The sequence below is a fragment of the Salvelinus alpinus genome, chromosome 2, assembly GCF_045679555.1.
Source record: "Salvelinus alpinus chromosome 2, SLU_Salpinus.1, whole genome shotgun sequence".
NCBI classification, from domain to species: domain Eukaryota; kingdom Metazoa; phylum Chordata; class Actinopteri; order Salmoniformes; family Salmonidae; genus Salvelinus; species Salvelinus alpinus.
In genome coordinates, this window is record NC_092087.1 from 86485243 (window position 1) to 86510356 (window position 25114).

Here is a 25114-nt window from a genome sequence, read left to right on the forward strand (position 1 = left end):
CACACTTTCTCCACCTCTATCTCTCTCTTCTCTCATACACACTTTCTCCACCTCTATCTCTCTCTCCTCTCATACACACTTTCTCCACCTCTATCTCTCTCTCCTCTCATACACACTTTCTCCACCTCTATCTCTCTCTCCTCTCATACACACTTTCTCCACCTCTATCTCTCTCTTATCTCATACACACTTTCTCCACCTCTATCTCTCTCTCCTCTCATACACACTTTCTCCACCTCTATCTCTATCTCTCTCTCCTCTCATACACACTTTCTCCACCTCTATCTCTCTCTCCTCTCATACACACTTTCTCCACCTCTATCTCTCTCTCCTCTCATACACACTTTCTCCACCTCTATCTCTCTCTCCTCTCATACACACTTTCTCCACCTCTATCTCTCTCTTATCTCATACACACTTTCTCCACCTCTATCTCTCTCTCCTCTCATACACACTTTCTCCACCTCTATCTCTCTCTCCTCTCATACACACTTTCTCCACCTCTATCTCTCTCTCCTCTCATACACACTTTCTCCACCTCTATCTCTCTCTTCTCTCATACACACTTTCTCCACCTCTATCTCTCTCTCCTCTCATACACACTTTCTCCACCTCTATCTCTCTCTCCTCTCATACACACTTTCTCCACCTCTATCTCTCTCTTCTCTCATACACACTTTCTCCACCTCTATCTCTCTCTTCTCTCATACACACTTTCTCCACCTCTATCTCTCTCTCCTCTCATACACACTTTCTCCACCTCTATCTCTCTCTTTCTCTCATACACACTTTCTCCACCTCTATCTCTCTCTTCTCTCATACATACTTTCTCCACATCTATCTCTCTCTCCTCTCATACACACTTTCTCCACCTCTATCTCTCTCTTCTCTCATACACACTTTCTCCACCTCTATCTCTCTTCTCTCATACACACTTTCTCCACCTCTATCTCTATCTCTCCACTCCTTCACCATTACAGTTTGCTTGGTGGCGTCTGAAATGTCAATACCATAATCAGTGTCCCTCCCCGCGGCGATCTCTGAGCGTCGCACCCAGCGGTGGCACCGCATTACAGATTAATGACCGACGATAGCGTTTTCAATTAGCACACACACACACACACACACACACACACACACACACACACACACACACACACACACACACACACACACCGGCTAGATCTCACCACCACCCGCAACACAGACTCCCTTTCAGCGCGGTACACAACACCCAGGAATCAACCGTCTCTGGGAAATAATCTTCTACATCAGAAAAGATAACATGGAGATATTAGTCTGTTTGACCCCTGAACTATGACCCTAAACCCTCTCAGTATTGTCCATCATCTGGTTGTGTTACTAGAATGAAAACCTAAGACTCCGACAAGGAGAATTCCAGCCATACTTTAAAAACCTCAAAAATATATTACAATAACACCAATTGATCACAGATGCAGAAGCTCAGTCTGTTAACTAAAGCCTATAAAGTCAGACATATGAAATGGATGATGTAGTACACTAAAACCAGGGACCCGTTTCAAAATGACTGGCTGAAATTCTAACAAAGTTCTGGAGCATAACTTTAACCCTTGGCACATGACTGAAATATTCAGATTGCCTCTGGCACTTTTTCTCTCTTCATCTCCCTCTCTCCTTCCCCTCCCCCTCTCTCTCTCTCTCTCTCTCTCTCTCACTCTCTCTCTCAATCTCCCTCTCTATCTCCCTCTCTCTCCATCTCTCTCTACACCTTTGTCCTACATCCCAATTTATCCCTCCTGTTGTCTCCTTTCACCGTTCTCTCCTTCCCGCTCTCTCAAATCACCTACTGTAAATAGCCTTTGGGGCCTGTGTGTGGCAGAGCAATGCAGGCAGCGGGCAGCTGTGTGTGTGTATATGTGGAAGGGCAGGGCAGGCAGGCTGATGATGGCTACCAGGAGAGCACTAACCATGATCATATCAATAAAAGGACATCTGCTCTGTGTAGAGCTGCAGAGTGGAGAATAGGAGAGGAGTAGAGAAAGATAAGAGGGGAAGAAGAGAGAGAAGGAAAGGGGAGAGGCCTACTGCAGTCAGCCCATGGATGAGAGAACCAGAGTCAGACTAGATGAAGGATGAGAGGACCAGAGTCAGACTAGATGAGAGGACCAGAGTCAGACTAGATGAGGACCAGAGTCAGACTAGATGAGAGGACCAGAGTCAGACTAGATGAGAGGACCAGAGTCAGACTAGATGAGAGGACCAGGGTCAGACTAGATGAGAGGACCAGAGTCAGACTAGATGAAGGATGAGAGTCAGACTAGATGAAGGATGAGAGTCAGACTAGATGAAGGATGAGAGTCAGACTAGATGAAGGACGAGAGGACGAGAGTCGGACTAGATGAAGGACGAGAGTCGGACTAGATGAAGGACGAGAGTCGGACTAGATGAAGGACGAGAGTCGGACTAGATGAAGGACGAGAGTCGGACTAGATGAAGGACGAGAGTCGGACTAGATGAAGGACGAGAGTCGGACTAGATGAAGGACGAGAGTCGGACTAGATGAAGGACGAGAGTCGGACTAGATGAAGGACGAGAGTCAGACTAGATGAAGGACGAGAGGATCAGAGTCAGACTAGATGAAGGAATGAAGAGAGCGAGGGACAGAGATAGACAAGGAAAGAGAGGACCAGAGTCAGACTAGATGAAGGAATGAAGAGAGTGAGGGATAGAGATAGACAAGGAAAGAGAGGACCAGAGTCAGACTAGATGAAGGAATGAAGAGAGCGAGGGATAGAGATAGACAAGGAAAGAGAGGACCAGAGTCAGACTAGATGAAGGAATGAAGAGAGCGATGGATAGAGATAGACAAGGAAAGAGACGACCAGAGTCAGACTAGATGAAGGAATGAAGAGAGCGAGGGATAGAGATAGACAAGGAAAGAGAGGACCAGAGTCAGACTAGATGAAGGAATGAAGAGAGTGAGGGATAGAGATAGACAAGGAAAGAGAGGACCAGAGTCAGACTAGATGAAGGAATGAAGAGAGCGAGGTATAGAGATAGACAAGGAAAGAGAGGACCAGAGTCAGACTAGATGAAGGAATGAAGAGAGTGATGGACAGAGATAGACAAGGAAAGAGAGGACCAGAGTCAGACTAGATGAAGGACGAGAGGACCAGAGTCAGACTAGATGAAGGAATGAAGAGAGCGATGGACAGAGATAGACAAGGGAAGAGAGGACCAGAGTCAGACTAGATGAAGGAATGAAGAGAGCGATGGATAGAGACAGACAAGGAAGAGAGGACCAGAGTCAGACTAGATGAAGGAATGAAGAGAGTGATGGACAGAGATAGACAAGGAAAGAGAGGACCAGAGTCAGACTAGATGAAGGACGAGAGGACCAGAGTCAACCTAGATGAAGGAATGAAGAGAGCGATGGACAGAGATAGACAAGGAAAGAGAGGACCAGAGTCAGACTAGATGAAGGACGAGAGGACCAGAGTCAGACTAGATGAAGGAATGAAGAGAGCGATGGACTGAGATAGACAAGGAAAGAGAGGACCAGAGTCAGACTAGATGAAGGACGAGAGGACCAGAGTCAGACTAGATGAAGGAATGAAGAGAGTGATGGACTGAGATAGACAAGGAAAGAGAGGACCAGAGTCAGACTAGATGAAGGAATGAAGAGAGCGAGGGACAGAGATAGACAAGGAAAGAGAGGAGTTATTTCAGACTCACACGTCATTAACATTGTTCAATATGCTGACAGTTTGATATTTGATCATCAAAATGTGTGTGTGTTTTATTGGAGCTTTTGCAACGTTTTCTCCCAGACATTTCCAGCTGCCCTGTGCTGGTAACTATGGATACCAGAGGATTATCAGGTATAGTATGTTAAATGAGTCTTCTGTTGTCATGAAAATATCTCTGGATCGTAGTACAGGATTTGTTCTATTTATTGTTATAATTGTAATACGTATTTGTATAATTATTGTTAATTATATATGATAGAATCATGTCTGTGTGCATTTATAATGGATACATTAGGAAAGTAGCATAAGTACATATTTCATGATTAAAATCCAACGCTAAGACAAAATCTCCAATCACCATTTTCCCCTTTTTCGAATAACCACACGAAATATACTGTCGTCTGTGTTAATATGTTAGTAATACATTATAAATTCAAATATCTACAAAGCTCTTAGATGAAAATAAAGATTAAGGCTGAATCCCAAATGGCACCCTATTCCCTATATAGGGCACTAATGTTTACCAGAGCCCTTTGGACACAAGGCACCCTATTCCCTATATAGGGCACTACTGTTGACCAGAGCCCTTTGGGCCCATATTTAAGATACCCGTGGCTGTATGACTACATAAGTAATACAATATATGTCTATATGCTACAGAGCTCCTAGATCAAGATAGACTATGCTTAGTTAAAACAATATGAGTTCGGTATTTGTCATTGTGTTCTCTAGTTCACTACACTCTGGTAGTTCATCAGGGAGGTGTGTGGTGATATACTGCCATCCAGTGCCACGGTATCAACACTCAGAAACAAAAGGCTGTATCTAGAACCTATACGGGTTCTTTGGCTCTCCCCAAATAGGAGAACCCTTTTGGGTTCTGTGTGGAACCCTTTCCACAGAAACCCAAAAGGATTCTTCAAAGGGGACAGCTGAAGAACCCTTTTGGAACCCTTTTGTCTAAGAGGGTAACAACTTCTCTATTCTGTATAGTTAACACACACACAGTCTCTACTGGTCCACTGTACACTGGACGCTGGGAAATGTGTGTTTTTGCTGTGACAGTAGCCAGGCCCACCACACCACAACAGGCTGGAAGCAGCAAATAAGACTATACAGCGGACTGGATATTAAAACCTGTTTTCAGAGAGAGACTATTTTCTGTTTTGTGTGTGGATCTTTCCTCTCTGAATATGGTAGTCAGTGGGCTTTATTGGTATTGGGGGTGGTGGTAGTATGGTTTGATCTCTCTTTAAAGAGAGGGGGAAGGGGGTACAGATGCTGGTGAAGGGGCGAGGGGGAGGTGTGTGTGTGTACGCGTTCGTGTGTGTGCCTGTGTTCATATGCTTTTTTTGTGTGTGTGTGTGTGTGTGCGTGCGTGCGTGCGTGCGTGCGTGTGCGTGCGTGCGTGTGTGTGCGTGCTTTGCGTGTGTGTCTCCGAGCTTTCACAGGGGGTGGTAGGGGCCTGGCTGAACCAATCACACAGAGGGGGATATATTATGGTTTATGGTTCAGGTTCCATATAAATCACAGTTTCATTAAACAGCCTGAACTCTGGGGTTTGGGATGGTTTTACCCTACGGCCCCACGAGACACAGCCAGGGAACAAGGCTGCTCTCTCTCCCCGAGACACTGCCAGGGAACAAGGCTGCTCTCTCTCTCCTCTCCACGAGACGCTGCCAGGAAACAAGGCTGCTCTCTCTCTCCTCTCCACGAGACGCTGCCAGGGAACAAGGCTGCTCTCTCTCTCCTCTCCACGAGACGCTGCCAGGGAACAAGGCTGCTCTCTCTCTCCTCTCCATGAGACACTGCCAGGGAACAGGGCTGCTCTCTCTCTCCTCTCCACGAGACGCTGCCAGGGAACAAGGCTGCTCTCTCTCTCCTCTCCACGAGACGCTGCCAGGGAACAAGGCTGCTCTCTCTCTCCGAGACACTGCCAGGGAACAAGGCTGCTCTCTCTCTCCTCTTTGCTTCTGTTGTCCTCCACTCAGCCATTCTCCCTCGTTCCCCATCACTCTCTCTCTCTTCAGGGGTGATTAACTAAGATCTGTCATAGCTCATAGAGTCCGTGACCTCTTCTCTCCCCTGGACCAAACACTGTACTGACACGTTCAGGTTAAAGGTCACACACATCCAGGTCAAAGGCCACAGAGAGAACTGACAACACGTTCAAGGTGGAAGAGAGAAAATCATGTCTTTTATTGAAATAAATAAAACATCACTACACATAATCTGAAGCAAATCATTGATGATATTATATTCACCAAGTAGGTAGACAACATGTAATAAGAACAATAACATCATAGTCATTTAACGTCTCCGTGACGACACTGTGTATTAGACTGACAATAGGTTGGCTGGTTTTGGCAGCTTTAGATCAGGCAGTATAGAAGAACAGCAAGATGTTGCTTCGTCTACAGACCCAATACAACGTCTGTCTCTCCCCTGCCAGGATTCAAACATAGAAAAATACTATCTCCAAATGAAATGCAATGATATATATTACAATCTGTTAAGTATTTACCATTTTGTATCACAATCAAAGAGCTACATTAGGCTACATAACACTAAGTTATAAAAACAATCTAAATGTTAAACAAATGTTATGCACGTTTCTGTTTTAGTTTTACAACGATATAACTAAAATATTATCAAAGCTACATTTGTGTTGAGTTTCATAATACTGCAGACGTGGTAGAAGGAGACTGATTGGACCAGAGAGATGGGAGGCGGGTTTTACTCAATGATACAATTATAACCAATTACCATGACCAATATTAAGGAAGTTTCTGGCTAAAATCAAACTGGCACATATCCTCCAAAAGGCCCCCACCTCTTTAAAGTAGGCCACAGGGCCTCAGCTGCTCTCTAAAACGCACCCCCTTCCCCCATCTGAACCTTCAAACACCCTCGTTATAAGACCGGCCACTAGAGGGCGAACTGGCATTGCAGCCCAGTGAAAAGATACACAGATTAAATGGTAAACTAGCAAAAAAAGAGCAGCAGTTTCTCATTTAACAGGAAGAAACTAGAGAAGTGTCTCAACGGTTTCAACATGGCTGCCATGCACCCTACAGGTTCCTCCATTTACAATGATTTGAGCACATGGATGAAGGGGTGTACAATACAGTATAAATCCAAAGAATGACCTTTCAATATAACATGACTAATGTGAGACCACAGTTGACTTTCTTTAGGTAGTTGCTGATGTAGATGAAGATGACGAAGATGAGGTTGGTTGGTTTGGTGTTGGTTGGCCGTCCTGTCCTATATTACAAACACTGTTGTCCGCAACACACAGACAATGTCCATGTTTTATATATATATACTTTCCTACAGTGTGTTCAGTAACTCCTCTTCAGCTGACTGCACTGCCCACGTGTGTAGTACGTGTGTAGTACAACAACGACTACACACACTCCTTGCAGCCGCACTCCACTGCTTTCTCTACGTCCTGTGTGAAGGAACTTCCGTCGTTGCACTCGAAGGTGTAGCGCCGGCGTCGTACCCTCAGTGGGGCGCAGCACGCCGCCCCGCCCCCCTGGCAGCCCCCCCGACACTCCACCCAGGAGAAGGGCCGCGTCGTCTGGCAGTCGGCGTGGCCGCGCGGCACCCGGTGGAAGTCACGCACTGCCTCGCCGCGGCACGCTGACTCAACTAGAGGTTAGAGGTGAGAGGGCAGAGGTTAAAGAGGCTGAGTAGTGTGACATCATCAAACACAGTAGGGGTTATTCATGTATCGTCACAATATTGTTCTGAATGTTCTCTTGAGGACTGGTGTCCGACAACTTTCTTCTCAATACATTCTCAGTTGGAGCTTATCAACATGTCTAAAGTTAATTTGTTTGTCATCATTGTGATGTCGTCCGATCGACGTTAAATGTAGTCTAATGCTAGCTAGCTAAGAGTGAAGGACATTTTTGCTAGCTAAAGTTAGCATTGCTATACCTTTTTTATAAACTTTGCTAGCTAATGACATTTGTCTAAAGTACATTTTACGGCATAATAATGATGGCAAAGTTGATTCCTACTAATTGTTTGCCTAATGTAGCAATGGCATCGTATTTCCAAGACGAAACAAGGCACCACTAAACGTCTTGAGAACACTCAACAATGGCGTGACGCGACCGAGTATTCCAATGTCTCTCCCTGTCAAACACACACTCCATCCTCCCCCCACACCTCTCCCCCTCTGTCATAACCTGTATCACAGATTCTCTCTCTCTTACATGTCCCCCCTCCTCCTATCCTCTCCATCCATCCTTACCTGTATCACAGGTGTTCTCTCTCTCGTACCTGTCCCCCCTCCTCCTATCCTCTCCCTCCATCCTTACCTGTGTCACATGTGTCCCCGGTGTATCCCGTGTCACAGAGACAGTAGGTCGCTCCTCCCTCAGTCAGCTGACAGTGGCCATGTTGGCAGAGCAGCACTGAACACGGCTTGGCTGGTCCTTCTGGCACTGCTGGTACTGCTGGTGCTGTTAGCTCCCCCTGTTGATTGCACAGGGTGGCGCGCCAGCCCTCCTCACACTCACACCTGTACGACTGAACATCCTGAACCACACACACACCCCTCACACACCTGGGAGAGATGGAGGGAGAGATGGACGGAGAGATGAGGGCGAGATGGAGGGAGAGATGGACGGAGAGATGAGGGCGAGATGGAGGGAGAGGGAGAGGGAGAAATGGAGGGGGAGGGAGAAATGGAGGGAGAGGGGGAGGGAGAAATGGAGGGAGAGGGAGGGAGAAATGGAGGGAGAGGGAGAAATGGAGGGAGAGGGAGAAATGGAGGGAGAGGGGGAAGGAGAAATGGAGGGAGAGGGAGAAGTGGAGGGAGAGGGAGAAGTGGAGGGAGAGGGAGAAAGGGAGGGAGAGGGAGAAGTGGAGGGAGAGGGAGAAGTGGAGGGAGAGGGAGAAGTGGAGGGAGAGGGAGAAAGGGAGGGAGAGGGAGAAAGGGAGGGAGAGGGAGAAAGGGAGGGAGAGGAAGAGAAAGATGCTATAAGAAAAATACAGTGGGGAAAATAAAAAAGCTGGGACTCGGACAACACAATCAATTAAACCATACACTTAATGAGTTACCCCCAAAATAAATCAACATGATAAAACACAAGATAACAACAAGCCACATAGACCCACTATAAACCACAACAGACTACATCCCTTTACCACTCACTCTCCAGTCTCCCATCCCCAGTCACACTTACTTATTCCCCTGGCATGGGTTAGCCGTGGTTGCCGGGGCAACATCTCCCCCAACAAGGCCTCCTCCGATTGGCTGATCGCAGTGTAGCCCACCCCAGTCAGGCTGGCAGTGGCAGAGGGGTCCCTGGGCACCATCCGGTTGGCACACTCCATGGAGACAGAACAGTTTCCTGCAGGGCTGGCATCCTGGCACCACCCCCGGCTTCAGCACATCAAACAATTTGAATTTGAAAAAAACTTTATTATCGACGCAGTGTGAAAATGTGTCTTTAGCTTCAGAAAAAAAAACTAAAATAAATATGTCTCTAACTTCTCAGATCTAGGTTTCTGGGAATATTCCAACTGGGATTTCTGTAAAACCTGGGAATTTTGGGTAAGTTACCAGAATGTTCCTCCCCGTCTCCCACCATACCTTCATAGTGGTCTGGGTGAAGTCCTGCAGCTCGTGGTTGATGTACAGATTCCTGATGCAGCCGTGGAAACTGGAGGAGTTGAGGGGCTGGAAGAGACTCAGAGAGGAGTAGGACATCTTCTCTGGCATACCTGGAGAGAGAGAGAGGGAGAGAGAGAGGGAGTGAGAGAGAAAGAGAGGGAGAGAGAGAGAGGGAGAGAGAGAGAGGGAGTGAGAGAGAGAGAGGAAGATAGAGAGAGAGAGGGAGTGAGAGAGAGAGAGGGAGTGAGAGAGAGGGAGAGAGAGAGAGAGGGAGTAAGGATATATAGGTTAGGAGTAGAGAATAGAGTGGAGAAAGAGAAAGAGAGTGAGGGAGAGGAGATGAGACCCATATATATCCTATACTGGATATTAATATGTAACAGGGTGGGTTAGGGCCTGAACCTGGCTCTCAGCTGAGGTCGTGTGTGCCTTACCCCCCACGTATAGCGGTGCCTCTCCAGACAGAGGTGGGACCCCTCCCAGACTGTCCAGAGTGGTGGGCGCACCCCCGTCCACAGACAGGTTCACCATCCTGTCAAAGGTCACCAGCTCTACCGTATGGAAACGCCCGTCGTTCACCGTCTCAGCGCTACGGCAACACCAGAGGTCAGGGGTTAGAGGTCAGAGGTTAGGTGCCGGTGATATTTTATTATTTTCTGATAGTCGGTGTTTGTGAATAGAATGTAGATGACGTTGGTGTGTGTGTGTGTGTACCTGTATGTAGTGTGTGTGTGTGTTTGTGTGTGTATATAACATGTAAAAGGTGTCTGTGTGTGTGTGTGTACACACACTACCGTTCAAAAGTTTGGGGTCACTTAGAAATGTCCTTGTTTTCCATGAAAACATACATGAAATGAGTTGCAAAATGAATAGGAAATATAGTCAAGACGTTGACAAGGTTATAAATAATGATTTTTAATTGAAATAATAATTGTGTCCTTCAAACTTTGCTTTCGTCAAAGAATCCTGCATTTGCAGCAATTACAGCCTTGCAGACCTTTGGCATTCTAGTTGTCAGTTTGTTGAGGTAATCTGAAGAGATTTCACCCCATGCTTCCTGAAGCACCTCCCACAAATTGGATTGGCTTGATGGGCACTTCTACGTACCGTACGGTCAAGCTGCTGCCACAACAGCTCAATAGGGTTGAGATCTGGTGACTGTGCTGGCCACTCCATTATAGACAGAATACCAGCAGACTGCTTCTTCCCTAAATGGTTCTTGCATAGTTTGGAGCTGTGCTTTGGGTCATTGTCCTGGAAATTGGCTCCAATTATGCGCAGTCCACAGGGTATGGCATGGCGTTGCAATATGGAGTGATAGTCTTCCTTCTTCAAGATCCCTTTTACCCTGTACAAATCTCCCACTTTACCACCACCAAAGCACCCCCAGATCATCACATTGCCTCCATCATGTTTGACAGATGGCATCAAGCACTCCTCCAGCATCTTTTCATTTTCTCTGCATCTCACGAATGTTCTTCTTTGTGATCCGAACACCTCAAACTTAGATTCATCTGTCCATAACACTTTTTTCCAGTCTTCCTCTGTCCAGTGTCTGTGTTCTTTTGCCCATCTTAATCTTTAATTTTTATTGGCCAGTCTGAGAAATGGCTTTTTCTTTGCAACTCGGAGTCGCCTCTTCACTGTTGACATTGAGACTGGTGTTTTGCGGGTACTATTTAATGAAGCTGCCAGTTGAGGACTTGTGAGGCGTCTGTTTCTCAAATTAGACACTAATGTACTTGTCATCTTGCTCAGTTGTGCACCGGGGCCTCCCACTCCGCTTTCTATTCTTTGCCCTGTTCTGTGAAGGGAGTGGTCCACAGCGTTGTACGAGATCTTCAGTTTCTTGGGAACTTCTCACATGGAATAGCCTTCATTTCTCAGAACAAGAATATACTGATGAGTTTCAGAAGAAAGTTTTTTGTCTCTGGACATTTTGAGCCTGTAATCGAACCCACAAATGCTGATGCTCCGAGATACTAAACTAGTCTAAATAAGGCAATTTTTATTGCTTCTTTAATCAGCACAACAGTTTTCAGCTGTGCTAACATAATTGCAAAATGGTTTTCTAATGATCCATTAGCCTTTAAAAATGATAAACTTGGATTAGCTAACACAACGTGTCATTGGAACACAGGAGTGATGGTTGCTGATAATGGGCCTCAGCCGTTTCCAGCTACAAGAGTCATTTACAACATTAACAATGTCTACACTGTATTTCTATTCAATTTGATGTTATTTTAATAGACAAAAAATGTGCTTTTCTTTCAAAAACAAGGAAATGTCTAAGTGACCCCAAACTTTTGAACGGTAGTATATATATAACCTGTAGATAGTGTGTATACCTGTAGATAGTGTGTGTACCTGTAGATAGTGTGTGTACCTGTAGATAGTGTGTGTACCTGTAGATAGTGTGTGTACCTGTAGATAGTGTGTGTACCTGTAGATAGTGTGTGTACCTGTAGATAGTGTGTGTACCTGTAGATAGTGTGTGTACCTGTAGATAGTGTGTGTACCTGTAGATCGTGTGTGTACCTGTAGATCGTGTGTGTTCCTGTAGATAGTGGGTGTACCTGTAGATAGTGGGTGTACCTGTAGATAGTGTGTGTACCTGTAGATAGTGTGTGTTCCTGTAGATAGTGTGTGTACCTGTAGATAGTGTGTGTACCTGTAGATAGTGTGTGTACCTGTAGATAGTGTGTGTACCTGTAGATAGTGTGTGTTCCTGTAGATAGTGTGTGTACCTGTAGATAGTGTGTGTACCTGTAGATAGTGTGTGTTCCTGTAGATAGTGTGTGTACCTGTAGATAGTGTGTGTACCTGTAGATAGTGTGTGTACCTGTAGATAGTGTGTGTACCTGTAGATAGTGTGTGTACCTGTAGATAGTGTGTGTACCTGTAGATAGTGTGTGTACCTGTAGATAGTGTGTGTTCCTGTAGATAGTGTGTGTACCTGTAGATAGTGTGTGTACCTGTAGATAGTGTGTGTACCTGTAGATAGTGTGTGTACCTGTAGATAGTGTGTGTACCTGTAGATAGTGTGTGTACCTGTAGATAGTGTGTGTACCTGTAGATAGTGTGTGTACCTGTAGATAGTGTGTGTACCTGTAGATAGTGTGTGTACCTGTAGATAGTGGGTGTACCTGTAGATAGTGGGTGTACCTGTAGATAGTGTGTGTACCTGTAGATAGTGTGTCCAGGCTGACTACCAGGGTCGTAGCTGACTCGAACATGTCCCTCATGGAGCTCCACAGCCATTGGCTTGTTGTCTCCATTATACAGCAGGATACCGTTATCCTCCGCTGTCGACACCTGGGGAACACACACAAGTCAGAATGTGTGTGTGTGTGTACACACGTGTGTTTTCCTCTGTGTGTGTATGCACATCTGTGTGCGTGTGCCTGTATCTATATCTGTGTGGGCATGTGTGTGTGTGTGTGTTTTCCTCTGTGTCTGTTTTCCTCTGTGTGTGTACAGAGTGTATGTGTGTGTGTGTTTTCCTCTGTGTGTGTGTGTGTGTGTGTGTGTTTATAAGTGTGTGTGTGTGTTTTCCTCTGAGTGTGTACAGAGTGTATGTGTGTGTGTGTGTGCGTGCGTGTGTGCGTATTAGGGGGATTACATGTCCTGGATTGGGGACAAGATAAGGACAATAGACTATGATAAGGACAATAGACTATATGATAAGGACAAGAGACTATATGATAAGGACAAGAGACTATATGATAAGGACAAGCGACTATATGATAAGGAAAAGAGACTATATGATAAGGAAAAGAGACTATATGATAAGGAAAATAGACTATATGATAAGGAAAAGAGACTATATGATAAGGAAAAGAGACTATATGATAAGGAAAAGAGACTATATGATAAGGAAAAGAGACTATATGATAAGGAAAAGAGACTATATGATAAGGACAAGAGACTATATGATAAGGAAAAGAGACTATATGATAAGGAAAAGAGACTATATGATAAAGGACAAGAGACTATATGATAAGGACAAGAGACTATATGATAAGGAAAAGAGACTATATGATAAGGACAAGAGACAATATGATAAGGAAAAGAGACTATATGATAAGGACAAGAGACTATATGATAAGGACAAGAGACTATATGATAAAGGACAAGAGACTATATGATAAAGGACAAGAGACTATATGATAAGGACAAGAGACTATATGATAAGGAAAAGAGACTATATGATAAGGAAAAGAGACTATATGATAAGGACAAGAGACTATATGATAAGGACAAGAGACTATATGATAAGGACAAGAGACTATATGATAAGGAAAATAGACTATATGATAAGGAAAATAGACTATATGATAAGGAAAATAGACTATATGATAAGGACAAGAGACTATATGATAAGGACAAGAGACTATATGATAAGGACAAGAGACTATATGATAAGGAAAAGAGACTATATGATAAGGACAAGAGACTATATGATAAGGAAAAGAGACTATATGATAAGGAAAAGAGACTATATGATAAGGACAAGAGACTATATGATAAGGAAAAGAGACTATATGATAAGGACAAGAGACTATATGATAAGGACAAGAGACTATATGATAAGGACAAGAGACTATATGATAAGGACAAGAGACTATATGATAAGGACGTGGTGCTGGTGATGTTAAGCACTTCTCCAATCATTGTTGAGATCTTATATTCTGCGAAGTGCAAGACGAGACCAAGGCCAATGTTATATCATCAACCAATCACATTTGTCAAATCCTGTCGGGCTAAATTCCAGATAAACTTGGAGAGGACAGTTAACTACTTACAAAAGGTGTGCGTTTAATGAAGAGCTACAAAAGTATGAAAATAACCGTATTAGACTGAAAGATATGAGGTCATTCATTTCATCAAACATGTGAGGCTCTCCATGCTCATTAGTTTCTCAGTCAACATCTGTGCTGCTACTTCACTCAAACCTGTTGAAAAGCCTCCCTTCCTAACTCTTCCCCGAGACCAGCCAGAAATATTCCCTTGGCCAAATATTCCCAGATTTTCATTAAAAAAGTGGCCTCTCTTTTATCACCAACACTTGCACGAGGCAAAAGAGTAGGCTTACCTGAGCTTCAGTTAGCTCGCTCAGTGCAGCAGGAGGGAGATGTGTGTGTGTGTGGGGGGGGGGGGGGGGAGTATTAATGTCTAGGCTACACTGTCCCGCAAAATCATCCGTTGTCCTGCATTTGGGTATTTTAAATGTGGTCACCCTAGTGTGTGTGTGTGTGTGTGTGTGTGTGTGTGTGTGTGTGTGTGTGTGTGTGTGTGTGTGTGTGTGTGTGTGTGTGTGTGTGTGTGTGTGTGTGTGTGTGTGTGTGTGTGTGTGTGTGTGTGTGTGTGTGTGTGTGTGTGTGTGTGTGTGCGTGCGTGCGTGCGTGATTACCTGCAGTGTGATGTTGGCCTGAGGCCCGTTCTTCAGGTCAGACAGCTGTAGGTAAGAATCTCTATTCACGAAGTTCACACTGACCAGCTTCTCACAACGCACACCCTCGAACCCCGGCAGACACTGGCACAGCGCAGTACCGCCTCTTTCCACACACGGGGCGCTATTCTGACAGCGAGCCCGCTCACAGGGAGATGGAGGAGGAGGGGGCACCTCACACAACTCACCACTAGGGGGCGGAAGAGGGGAGAATTACTACTCATCACAACATAGTAAGGACTAAGATCTTGCCCTAACGCCTGAGCAAACATGCAGACATCTTGAGTCCTGAGGGGTGTTCCACAAGGGAAATAGTCTGCAAACATAAGCTAACACATTCCATTTGTTCTGTGTTCCAGTCTGAGTAGTTTGTTGTGCACGTGTTTGTTCCAGTCTGAGAAGGTAGTGTGCTGTGCACGTGTGTGTTCCAGTCTGAGAAGGTAGTGTGCTGTGCACGTGTGTGTTCCAGTCTGAGAAGGCAGTGTGCTGTGCACGTGTGTGTTCCAGTCTGAGAAGGTAGTGTGCTGTGAACGTGTGTGTTTCTATTTCATGTAGTAAGAATAGAAATCATTTGCACTTAAAAAGCCGCTAAAAAGCCACAGTAATCCATACAAAAATGTGCTAATGTAACATTTAGGAATGTTCATTCAAATTGTTCAACTGAAGTTGTTAACATGTTGGCCCTCGAACTGAACCCTTAATGAACCCACCTCTTATGTACGACAGCACTGAGACAAGGAGAGACCCACTTAGTATGACACATCTAGGGCACTATTAGTTTCCACATGTACACCTGTGTGTGTGTGTGTGTGTGTGTGTGTGTCTTACCTGTACCCCTGAGGGCAGGTGCAGGTGTATCCATCTACCTGGTCCACACACACCGCTCCATTCTGACAGTCCTGATCCTCACACTCATCATAGTTCACACTGCAGTCAGCCCCCACGAAGCCTGGGGCACACACACACCTGGACACACACACGTAGAACATGAACATGTGTACCAGTGTGTGTGTGTGCGTCTGTGTGTGTGTCTGTGTGTAGTCACCTGGGGCCTGTAGTGGTGCTGCTGCAGGTAGAGTGTTGCTGACAGGGGTTTCTACCAGGAGAACACACATCCTCCTCTTCCTCACACAACAACCCTGAGAGAGAGAGAGAGAGAGAGAGAGAGAAGGAGCAAGAGAGAGAGAGAAAGAGTAAGGAGGAGCAAGAAATAGAGATATTTAGTTTTAAAGGATTATCAATTCAAAAAATGATATTTTTTGAAAGTAATGTATCTACTCATCTATATATTATGTGTCACAGTTGTTTTGCCTATATAATGTCCTGAGAGAATGGCTATAGAATGTCCTGAGAGAATGTCTATAGAATGTCCCAAGAATGTCCTGAGAGAATGTCCTGAGAGAATGTCTATAGAATGTCCTGAGAATGTCTATAAAATGTCCTGAGAATGTCTATAGAATGTCCTGAGAGAATGTCTATAGAATGTCCTGAGAGAATGTCTATGAAATGTCCTGAGAATGTCTATAAAATGTCCTGAGAATGTCTACAGAATGTCTATAGAATGTCCTGAGAGAATGTCTATAGAATGTCCTGAGAATGTCTATAGAATGTCCTGAGAATGTCTATGAAATGTCCTGAGAATGTCTATGAAATGTCCTGAGAATGTCTATGAAATGTCCTGAGAATGTCTATAGAATGTCCTGAGAATGTCTATAAAATGTCCTGAGAGAATGTCTATAGAATGTCCTGAGAGAATGTCTATAGAATGTCCTGAGATAATGTCTATAGAATGTCCTGAGAGAATGTCTATAGAATGTCCTGAGAGAATGTCTATGAAATGTCCTGAGAATGTCTATTGAATGTCCTGAGAATGTCTATAGAATGTCCTGAGAGAATGTCTATAGAATGTCCTGAGAATGTCTATAGAATGTCCTGAGAGAATGTCTATAGAATGTCCTGAGAGAATGTCTATAGAATGTCCTGAGAGAATGTCTATAGAATGTCCTGAGAGAATGTCTATAGAATGTCCTGAGAGAATATCTATAGAATGTCCTGAGAATGTCTATAGAATGTCCTGAGAATGTCTATAGAATGTCCTGAGAATGTCTATAGAATGTCCTGAGAGAATGTCTATAGAATGTCCTGAGAGAATGTCTATAGAATGTCCTGAGAGAATGTCTATAGAATGTCCTGAGAGAATGTCTATAGAATGTCCTGAGAGAATGTCTATAGAATGTCCTGAGAGAATATCTATAGAATGTCCTGAGAATGTCTATAGAATGTCCTGAGAATGTCTATAGAATGTCCTGAGAATGTCTATAGAATGTCCTGAGAGAATGTCTATAGAATGTCCTGAGAGAATGTCTATAGAATGTCCTGAGAGAATGTCTATAGAATGTCCTGAGAATGTCTATGAAATGTCCTGAGAATGTCTATAGAATGTCCTGAGAATGTCTATAAAATGTCCTGAGAATGTCTATAGAATGTCCTGAGAGAATGTCTATAGAATGTCCTGAGAGAATGTCTATAGAATGTCCTGAGAGAATGTCTATAGAATGTCCTGAGAGAATGTCTATAGAATGTCCTGAGAGAATGTCTATAGAATGTCCTGAGAGAATATCTATAGAATGTCCTGAGAATGTCTATAGAATGTCCTGAGAATGTCTATAGAATGTCCTGAGAATGTCTATAGAATGTCCTGAGAGAATGTCTATAGAATGTCCTGAGAGAATGTCTATAGAATGTCCTGAGAGAATGTCTATAGAATGTCCTGAGAGAATGTCTATAGAATGTCCTGAGAGAATGTCTATAGAATGTCCTGAGAGAATGTCTATATAATGTCCTGAGAGAATGTCTATATAATGTCCTGAGAATGTCTAAAGAATGTCCTGAGAATGTCTATAGAATGTCCTGAGAATGTCCATAGAATGTCCTGAGAGAATGTCTATAGAATGTCCTGAGAGAATGTCTATAGAATGTCCTGAGAGAATGTCTATAGAATGTCCTGAGAATGTCCTGAGAATGTCTATAGAATGTCCTGAGAATGTCTATAGAATGTCCTGAGAATGTCTATAGAATGTCTAGGGAGAATGTCTTTAGAATGTCTAGAAAGAATGTCTTTAGAATGTCTAGAGAGAATGTCTTTAGAATGTCTAGAGAGAATGTCTTTAGAATGTCTAGAGAGAATGTCTAGAGATAATGCTTAGAGAGAATGTCTAGAGATAATGCCTAGAGAGAATGTCTAGAGGGAATGTCTATAGAATCTCTATGGAATGTCTATATATCATACCAATGTAAAAGGGAGGACAGAAGCAGGTGTAGTTGCCTACTCCGTCCACACAGGTTGCACCATTCTCACATCCGTGGTCCTCACAGTCATCTACATCCACCTCACAGAACGATCCATGGAAACCCACCAGGCATGAACAACTAGAGAGGGGAAAGACTGGTCAGTGTGTGTTTATGTGTGTGTATGTGTGTGTGTGTGTTTATGTATGTGTGTGTGTGCAGGGCCGCAACTTTGGTTTTAGAACATAATTTAGAAAACTATAATTATCCAGTCAGATAAACATTCCTAACAGCCTACACGACCACTCGGAGGCATCCGCATGGTTCTAATGCAATTTACAGAATGTTCTCACCGTCCGTAGCGAAAGTTGCGCCCCTGTGTGTGTGTGTGTGTATACGTGTATAGTGTGGGCCCAGTGTGTGTTTGTATATGTGTGTGTGTGTGTGTGTATATATGTGCTACCTGAATCTCCTTGTCTGTTCGTCACTGATGCAGGTTCCTCCATTTGTGCATGGGTTACTGGCACACACATCCACTGGAGTCTCACAGTATTTACCCTGTAAAACACACACACACACACACACACACACACACACACACACACACACACACACACACACACACACACACACACACACACACACACACACACACACACACACACACACACACACACACACACACACACACACACACTTTCATTATATCTGTGTATTATATACATTAGGGTATTCTCTACTATAATAATAGATTTTATTACTATTTTCAATAGGGTATTCTCTACTATAATAATACATTTGAATACTATTTTCAATAGTGTATTCTCTACTATAATAATACATGTTATTACTATTTTCAATAGGGTATTCTCTACTATAATAATACATTTTAGAGGATTTTAGAGTGACATAAAAATCACTCCATCCAATCATATCCTGTTATATTGGGTACAGGTTTATCTCACTGTGTATAACTGGATTAGTTGAATAGATCAGTGTCCTGCTATGATTGGGGACAGTGGTGGGTTCTTACCGTGAAGCCGGGTGCACACACACATGTGTAGAGTTCTACAGGGTCAGACTGACACACACCGTGGTTCTGACAGGGCCCAGACACACATGGACTACACTTAGCCTGGACAGACGTCTCCACTGGACCTGGGGATGGAGAGAAGAACAGTTGGAATTTGACTGGGCTCCCTACTAGCTGGCTCCATCTTTCTGGGGTCCCTACTAGCTGACTCGATCTTTCTGGGGTCCCTACTAGCTGGCTCCATCTTTCTGGGGTCCCTACTAGCTGGCTCCATCTTTCTGGGGTCCCTACTAGCTGACGATATCTTTCTGGGGTCCCTACTAGCTGGCTCCATCTTTCTGGGGTCCCTACTAGCTGGCTCCATCTTTCTGGGGTCCCTACTAGCTGGCTCCATCTTTCTGGGATCCCTACTAGCTGGCTCCATCTTTCTGGGGTCCCTACTAGCTGGCTCCATCTTTCTGGGGTCCCTACTAGCTGGCTCCATCTTTCTGGGGTCCCTACTAGCTGACGCCATCTTTCTGGGGTCCCTACTAGCTGACGCCATCTTTCTGGGGTCCCTACTAGCTGGCTCCATCTTTCTGGGCTCCCTACTAGCTGACTCCATCTTTCTGGGGTCCCTACTAGCTGGCTCCATCTTTCTGGGGTCCCTACTAGCTGGCTCCATCTTTCTGGGGTCCCTACTAGCTGGCTCCATCTTTCTGGGGTCCCTACTAGCTGGCTCCATCTTTCTGGGGTCCCTACTAGCTGGCTCCATCTTTCTGGGGTCCCTACTAGCTGGCTCCATCTTTCTGGGGTCCCTACTAGCTGGCTCCATCTTTCTGGGGTCCCTACTAGCTGGCCCCATCTTTCTGGGGTCCCTACTAGCTGGCTCCATCTTTCTGGGGTCCCTACTAGCTGGCTCCATCTTTCTGGGGTCCCTACTAGCTGGCTCCATCTTTCTGGGGTCCCTACTAGCTGGCCCCATCTTTCTGGGGTCCCTACTAGCTGGCTCCATCTTTCTGGGGTCCCTACTAGCTGGCTCCATCTTTCTGCGGTCCCTACTAGCTGGCTCCATCTTTCTGGGTCCCTACTAGCTGACGACATCTTTCTGGGGTCCCTACTAGCTGACGCCATCTTTCTGGGGTCCCTACTAGCTGGCTCCATCTTTCTGGGGTCCCTACTAGCTGGCTCCATCTTTCTGGGGTCCCTACTAGCTGACGACATCTTTCTGGGGTCCCTACTAGCTGGCTCCATCTTTCTGGGTCCCTACTAGCTGACGCCATCTTTCTGGGGTCCCTACTAGCTGGCTCCATCTTTCTGGGGTCCCTACTAGCTGACGCCATCTTTCTGGTGTCCCTACTAGCTGACGCCATCTTTCTGGGGTCCCTACTAGCTGGCTCCATCTTTCTGGGTCCCTACTAGCTGACGACATCTTTCTGGGGTCCCTACTAGCTGACGCCATCATTCTGGGGTCCCTACAAGCTGGCTCCATCTTTCTGGGTCCCTACTAGCTGACGACATCTTTCTGGGGTCCCTACTAGCTGACGCCATCTTTCTGGGGTCCCTACTAGCTGGCTCCATCTTTCTGGGTCCCTACTAGCTGACGACATCTTTCTGGGGTCCCTACTAGCTGACCCCATCTTTCTGGGGTCCCTACTAGCTGACGCCATCTTTCTGGGGTCCCTACTAGCTGACGACATCTTTCTGGGGTCCCTACTAGCTGACGCCATCTTTCTGGGGTCCCTACTAGCTGACGCCATCTTTCTGGGGTCCCTACTAGCTGACGCCATCTTTCTGTGGTCCCTACTAGCTGACGCCATCTTTCTGGGGTCCCTACTAGCTGACGCCATCTTTCTGGGGTCCCTACTAGCTGACGCCATCTTTCTGGGGTCCCTACTAGCTGACGACATCTTTCTGGGGTCCCTACTAGCTGACGCCATCTTTCTGTGGTCCCTACTAGCTGACGCCATCTTTCTGGGGTCCCTACTAGCTGACGCCATCTTTCTGGGGTCCCTACTAGCTGACGCCATCTTTCTGTGGTCCCTACTAGCTGACGCCATCTTTCTGGGTCCCTACTAGCTGACGACATCTTTCTGGGGTCCCTACTAGCTGACGCCATCTTTCTGGGGTCCCTACTAGCTGACGCCATCTTTCTGGGGTCCTACTAGCTGACGCCATCTTTCTGTGGTCCCTACTAGCTGACGCCATCTTTCTGGGGTCCCTACTAGCTGACGCCATCTTTCTGGGGTCCCTACTAGCTGACGCCATCTTTCTGGGGTCCCTACTAGCTGACGCCATCTTTCTGTGGTCCCTACTAGCTGACGCCATCTTTCTGTGGTCCCTACTAGCTGACGCCATCTTTCTGGGGTCCCTACTAGCTGACGCCATCTTTCTGGGGTCCCTACTAGCTGACGCCATCTTTCTGTGGTCCCTACTAGCTGGCTCCATCTTTCTGGGGTCCCTACAAGCTGACGACATCTTTCTGTGGTCCCTACTAGCTGACGCCATCTTTCTGTGGTCCCTACTAGCTGACGCCATCTTTCTGGGTCCCTACAAGCTGACGACATCTTTCTGTGGTCCCTACAAGCTGACGACATCTTTCTGTGGTCCCTACTAGCTGACGCCATCTTTCTGGGTCCCTACTAGCTGACGCCATCTTTCTGGGGTCCCTACTAGCTGACGCCATCTTTCTGGGGTCCCTACTAGCTGACGCCATCTTTCTGTGGTCCCTACTAGCTGACGCCATCTTTCTGGGGTCCCTACTAGCTGACGCCATCTTTCTGTGGTCCCTACTAGCTGACGCCATCTTTCTGGGGTCCCTACTAGCTGACGCCATCTTTCTGGGGTCCCTACTAGCTGACGCCATCTTTCTGTGGTCCCTACTAGCTGACGCCATCTTTCTGGGTCCCTACTAGCTGACGACATCTTTCTGGGTCCCTACTAGCTGACGCCATCTTTCTGGGGTCCCTACTAGCTGACGCCATCTTTCTGTGGTCCCTACTAGCTGACGCCATCTTTCTGGGTCCCTACTAGCTGACGACATATTTCTGGGGTTCCTACTAGCTGACGCCATCTTTCTGGGTTCCTACTAGCTGACGCCATCATTCTGGGGTCCCTACTAGCTGGCTCCATCTTTCTGGGGTCCCTACTAGCTGGCCCCATCTTTCTGGGGTCCCTACTAGCTGGCCCCATCTTTCTGGGGTCCCTACTAGCTGGCTCCATCTTTCTGGGGTCCCTACTAGCTGGCCCCATCTTTCTGGGGTCCAATGAAAATAAGAAGAGATTACCTTTCACTCCTTTTCTATTGACTCTCATCATTGGATTTTCTTTCCATTCCTCCCCCTGTACCTTTCTATTTCCTCATCCCTTCTATCGCCATCTTCTATCCCTTCTTTTACACTCCTTTAATCCATCTCTCTCTCTCCCGTCTCTCCCTCTTCACCTTACAAAAGCCAGTCCCTCCCTCCCTCCTCTCCTACTCTTACCCAGACATTCAAACTTGGTCTCAGGTGTGGTGAGCAGCAGTTTTCCCTCCATGCCCATTGGTCCGGCACAGCGGGCGATGCCAGGCTCCTTGTACCCGCTCTTCACCCAGTCAGACAGCCAGCGCAGATGACAGTCACAGTACAGGGGGTTGGCACCGATTGCCCTGGGGGTTAGAGGTCAAAGATCCGGGTGGAAGGGTTAAGGTCAGTCGCTCAATGAATCAATCAGACTGACAGCCAATTAAGATGAAAGTCAGGTAGACAAGTACAGGCATGCTCTGAATGTGGTGTAATACTTCCAACTACCACAAGAGGGGGTCATCTTGCCTCAGAGCAGTCTCAAATACAGTTAAAGCTGCACTATGTAACTTTTTGGGCAATCTAATTGAAAGCAAGTCTAAGAACCAGGAAATATAAAAGCAATTTCTGCATAGTGCACCTTTAAGTTCCATCACTTTAACATGAGAGACTGAATAGGAAGGGAATCAGAGCATTTCTGTTGAACGTTGTCATAGGATAGCAACCTGTTCTGGGGGCAGTTCCTCCACATACAACACTATAATTAACCTCTGTAAGGATCTGTATCAAAAAAACGAAATGTTTCTATTCAGTGATGTTGAATGTATGGGAACCTCTGTACCAGCGCATGTTACAGTACATCAATGGAAATAGATGTGGTAGTAGGTGAGGTAGAGTATTACATTAATAACCCAGGCAACCTGCTGTATCCCCTGTTCCTCTCTTTACTGTCAATACAAGGTCAACAGACATGGACCTCTGTAGTGACACGATCTCTCCCTCCCTCCCTTTCTCTCCTCCATCAATCCTTCACTCCGACCCTTTTAGCGTGTCCCAGACAGGTCACGCTTCATTACACACACACACACACACACACACACACACACACACACACACACACACACACACACACACACACACACACACACACACACACACACACACACACACACACACACACACACACACACACACACACACACACACACACACACACACACACACACACACACACACACACACACACGCGCTCCCTCAGGCATGCGTGTCTTTATTGCCAATCCAATACCATGCCCTCTGACTGGGAAAGCACTTGACTCTGACACAGATAGGAGAGGGTGCAGGCGGTCACTGCTAAGCGTGCTGAGTGGGATAATGCGTAAACACACGGGACTAACACACACAGGAAACACACACTCACAGGTGAGACAGGGAGGCCACATCACTGAAGATCCCCTCCAGTAGTTCAGAGATGTCGTTACCATGAAGAGATCTGGGACAGAGAAACACAAAACATGGTATTATTAATGCTGTGTGTGTGTGTGTGTGTGTGTGTGTGTGTGTGTGTGTGTGTGTGTGTGTGTGTGTGTGTGTGTGTGTGTGTGTGTGTGTGTGTGTGTGTGTGTGTGTGTGTGTGTGTGTGTGTGTAGTATGCGTGTAGTATGCGTGGGTGTGGGGGTGCGTGTGTGAGAGAGAGCAGGGGGGGGGGGGGGGGTCTGCCCTTACAGTAGTCTGAGAGAGCGTAGTCCAGCCAGGGCCAGAGGAGGGATGCAGCGTAGAGAGTTGTAACTCAGGATGCTGGAACACAAGAACGCAGTCAGGAGAAGAACACACAGAGACACTTATTACATGAGGAAGATTCTACAGTTCTAATATGACATTCTATGACAGTACACTAGTCGAGATACAGTGTGAGGATGATGAACATTCTACAGGTCTAATATGACATTCTATGACAGTACACTAGTCTAGATACAGTGTGAGGATGATAAACATTCTACAGGTCTAATACAACATTCTATGACAGAACACTAGTCGAGATACAGTGTGAGGATGATGAACGTTCTAATATAACATTCTATGACAGTACACTAGTCTAGATACAGTGTGAGGATGATGAACATTCTACAGGTCTAATATAACATTCTATGACAGTACACTAGTCTAGATACAGTGTGAGGATGAACATTCTACAGTTCTAATATAACATTCTATGACAGTACACTAGTCTAGATACAGTGTGAGGATGATGAACATTCTACAGTTCTAATATAACATTCTATGACAGTACACTAGTCTAGATACAGTGTGAGGATGATGAACATTCTACAGTTCTAATATAACATTCTATGACAATACACTAGTCTAGATACAGTGTGAGGGTGATGAACATTCTACAGTTCTAATATAACATTCTATGACAGTACACTAGTCTAGATACAGTGTGAGGATGAACATTCTACAGTTCTAATATGACATTCTATGACAGTACACTAGTCTAGATACAGTGTGAGGATGATGAACATTCTACAGTTCTAATATAACATTCTATGACAGTACACTAGTCTAGATACAGTGTGAGGATGAACATTCTACAGTTCTAATATGACATTCTATGACAGTACACTAGTCTAGATACAGTGTGAGGATGATGAACATTCTACAGTTCTAATATAACATTCTATGACAATACACTAGTCTAGATACAGTGTG

General features: G+C 45.5%; 1 protein-coding gene across 2 annotated transcripts in view; it reads right to left on the minus strand.

The window, feature by feature from the left end:
- Positions 1-5899: 5899 nt before the first annotated feature.
- LOC139544764 (slit homolog 1 protein-like) overlaps positions 5900-25114 on the minus strand; it is a 122200-nt gene continuing 102985 nt past the window's right edge. For both annotated transcript variants that reach the window (XM_071351985.1, XM_071351984.1), the window contains exons 24-38: positions 24128-24199; positions 23823-23894; positions 22604-22767; positions 19140-19264; positions 18570-18664; positions 18108-18247; positions 15864-15957; positions 15647-15784; positions 14780-15008; positions 12551-12681; positions 9801-9955; positions 9346-9476; positions 8936-9135; positions 8066-8313; positions 5900-7388 (exon numbers count right to left, since the gene is read on the minus strand). In XM_071351985.1, the coding sequence (XP_071208086.1) occupies positions 7141-7388; positions 8066-8313; positions 8936-9135; positions 9346-9476; positions 9801-9955; positions 12551-12681; positions 14780-15008; positions 15647-15784; positions 15864-15957; positions 18108-18247; positions 18570-18664; positions 19140-19264; positions 22604-22767; positions 23823-23894; positions 24128-24199 (2242 nt within the window). In that variant the 3' untranslated portion in view covers positions 5900-7140. The remainder of the gene's footprint in view (positions 7389-8065; positions 8314-8935; positions 9136-9345; positions 9477-9800; positions 9956-12550; positions 12682-14779; positions 15009-15646; positions 15785-15863; positions 15958-18107; positions 18248-18569; positions 18665-19139; positions 19265-22603; positions 22768-23822; positions 23895-24127; positions 24200-25114) is intronic.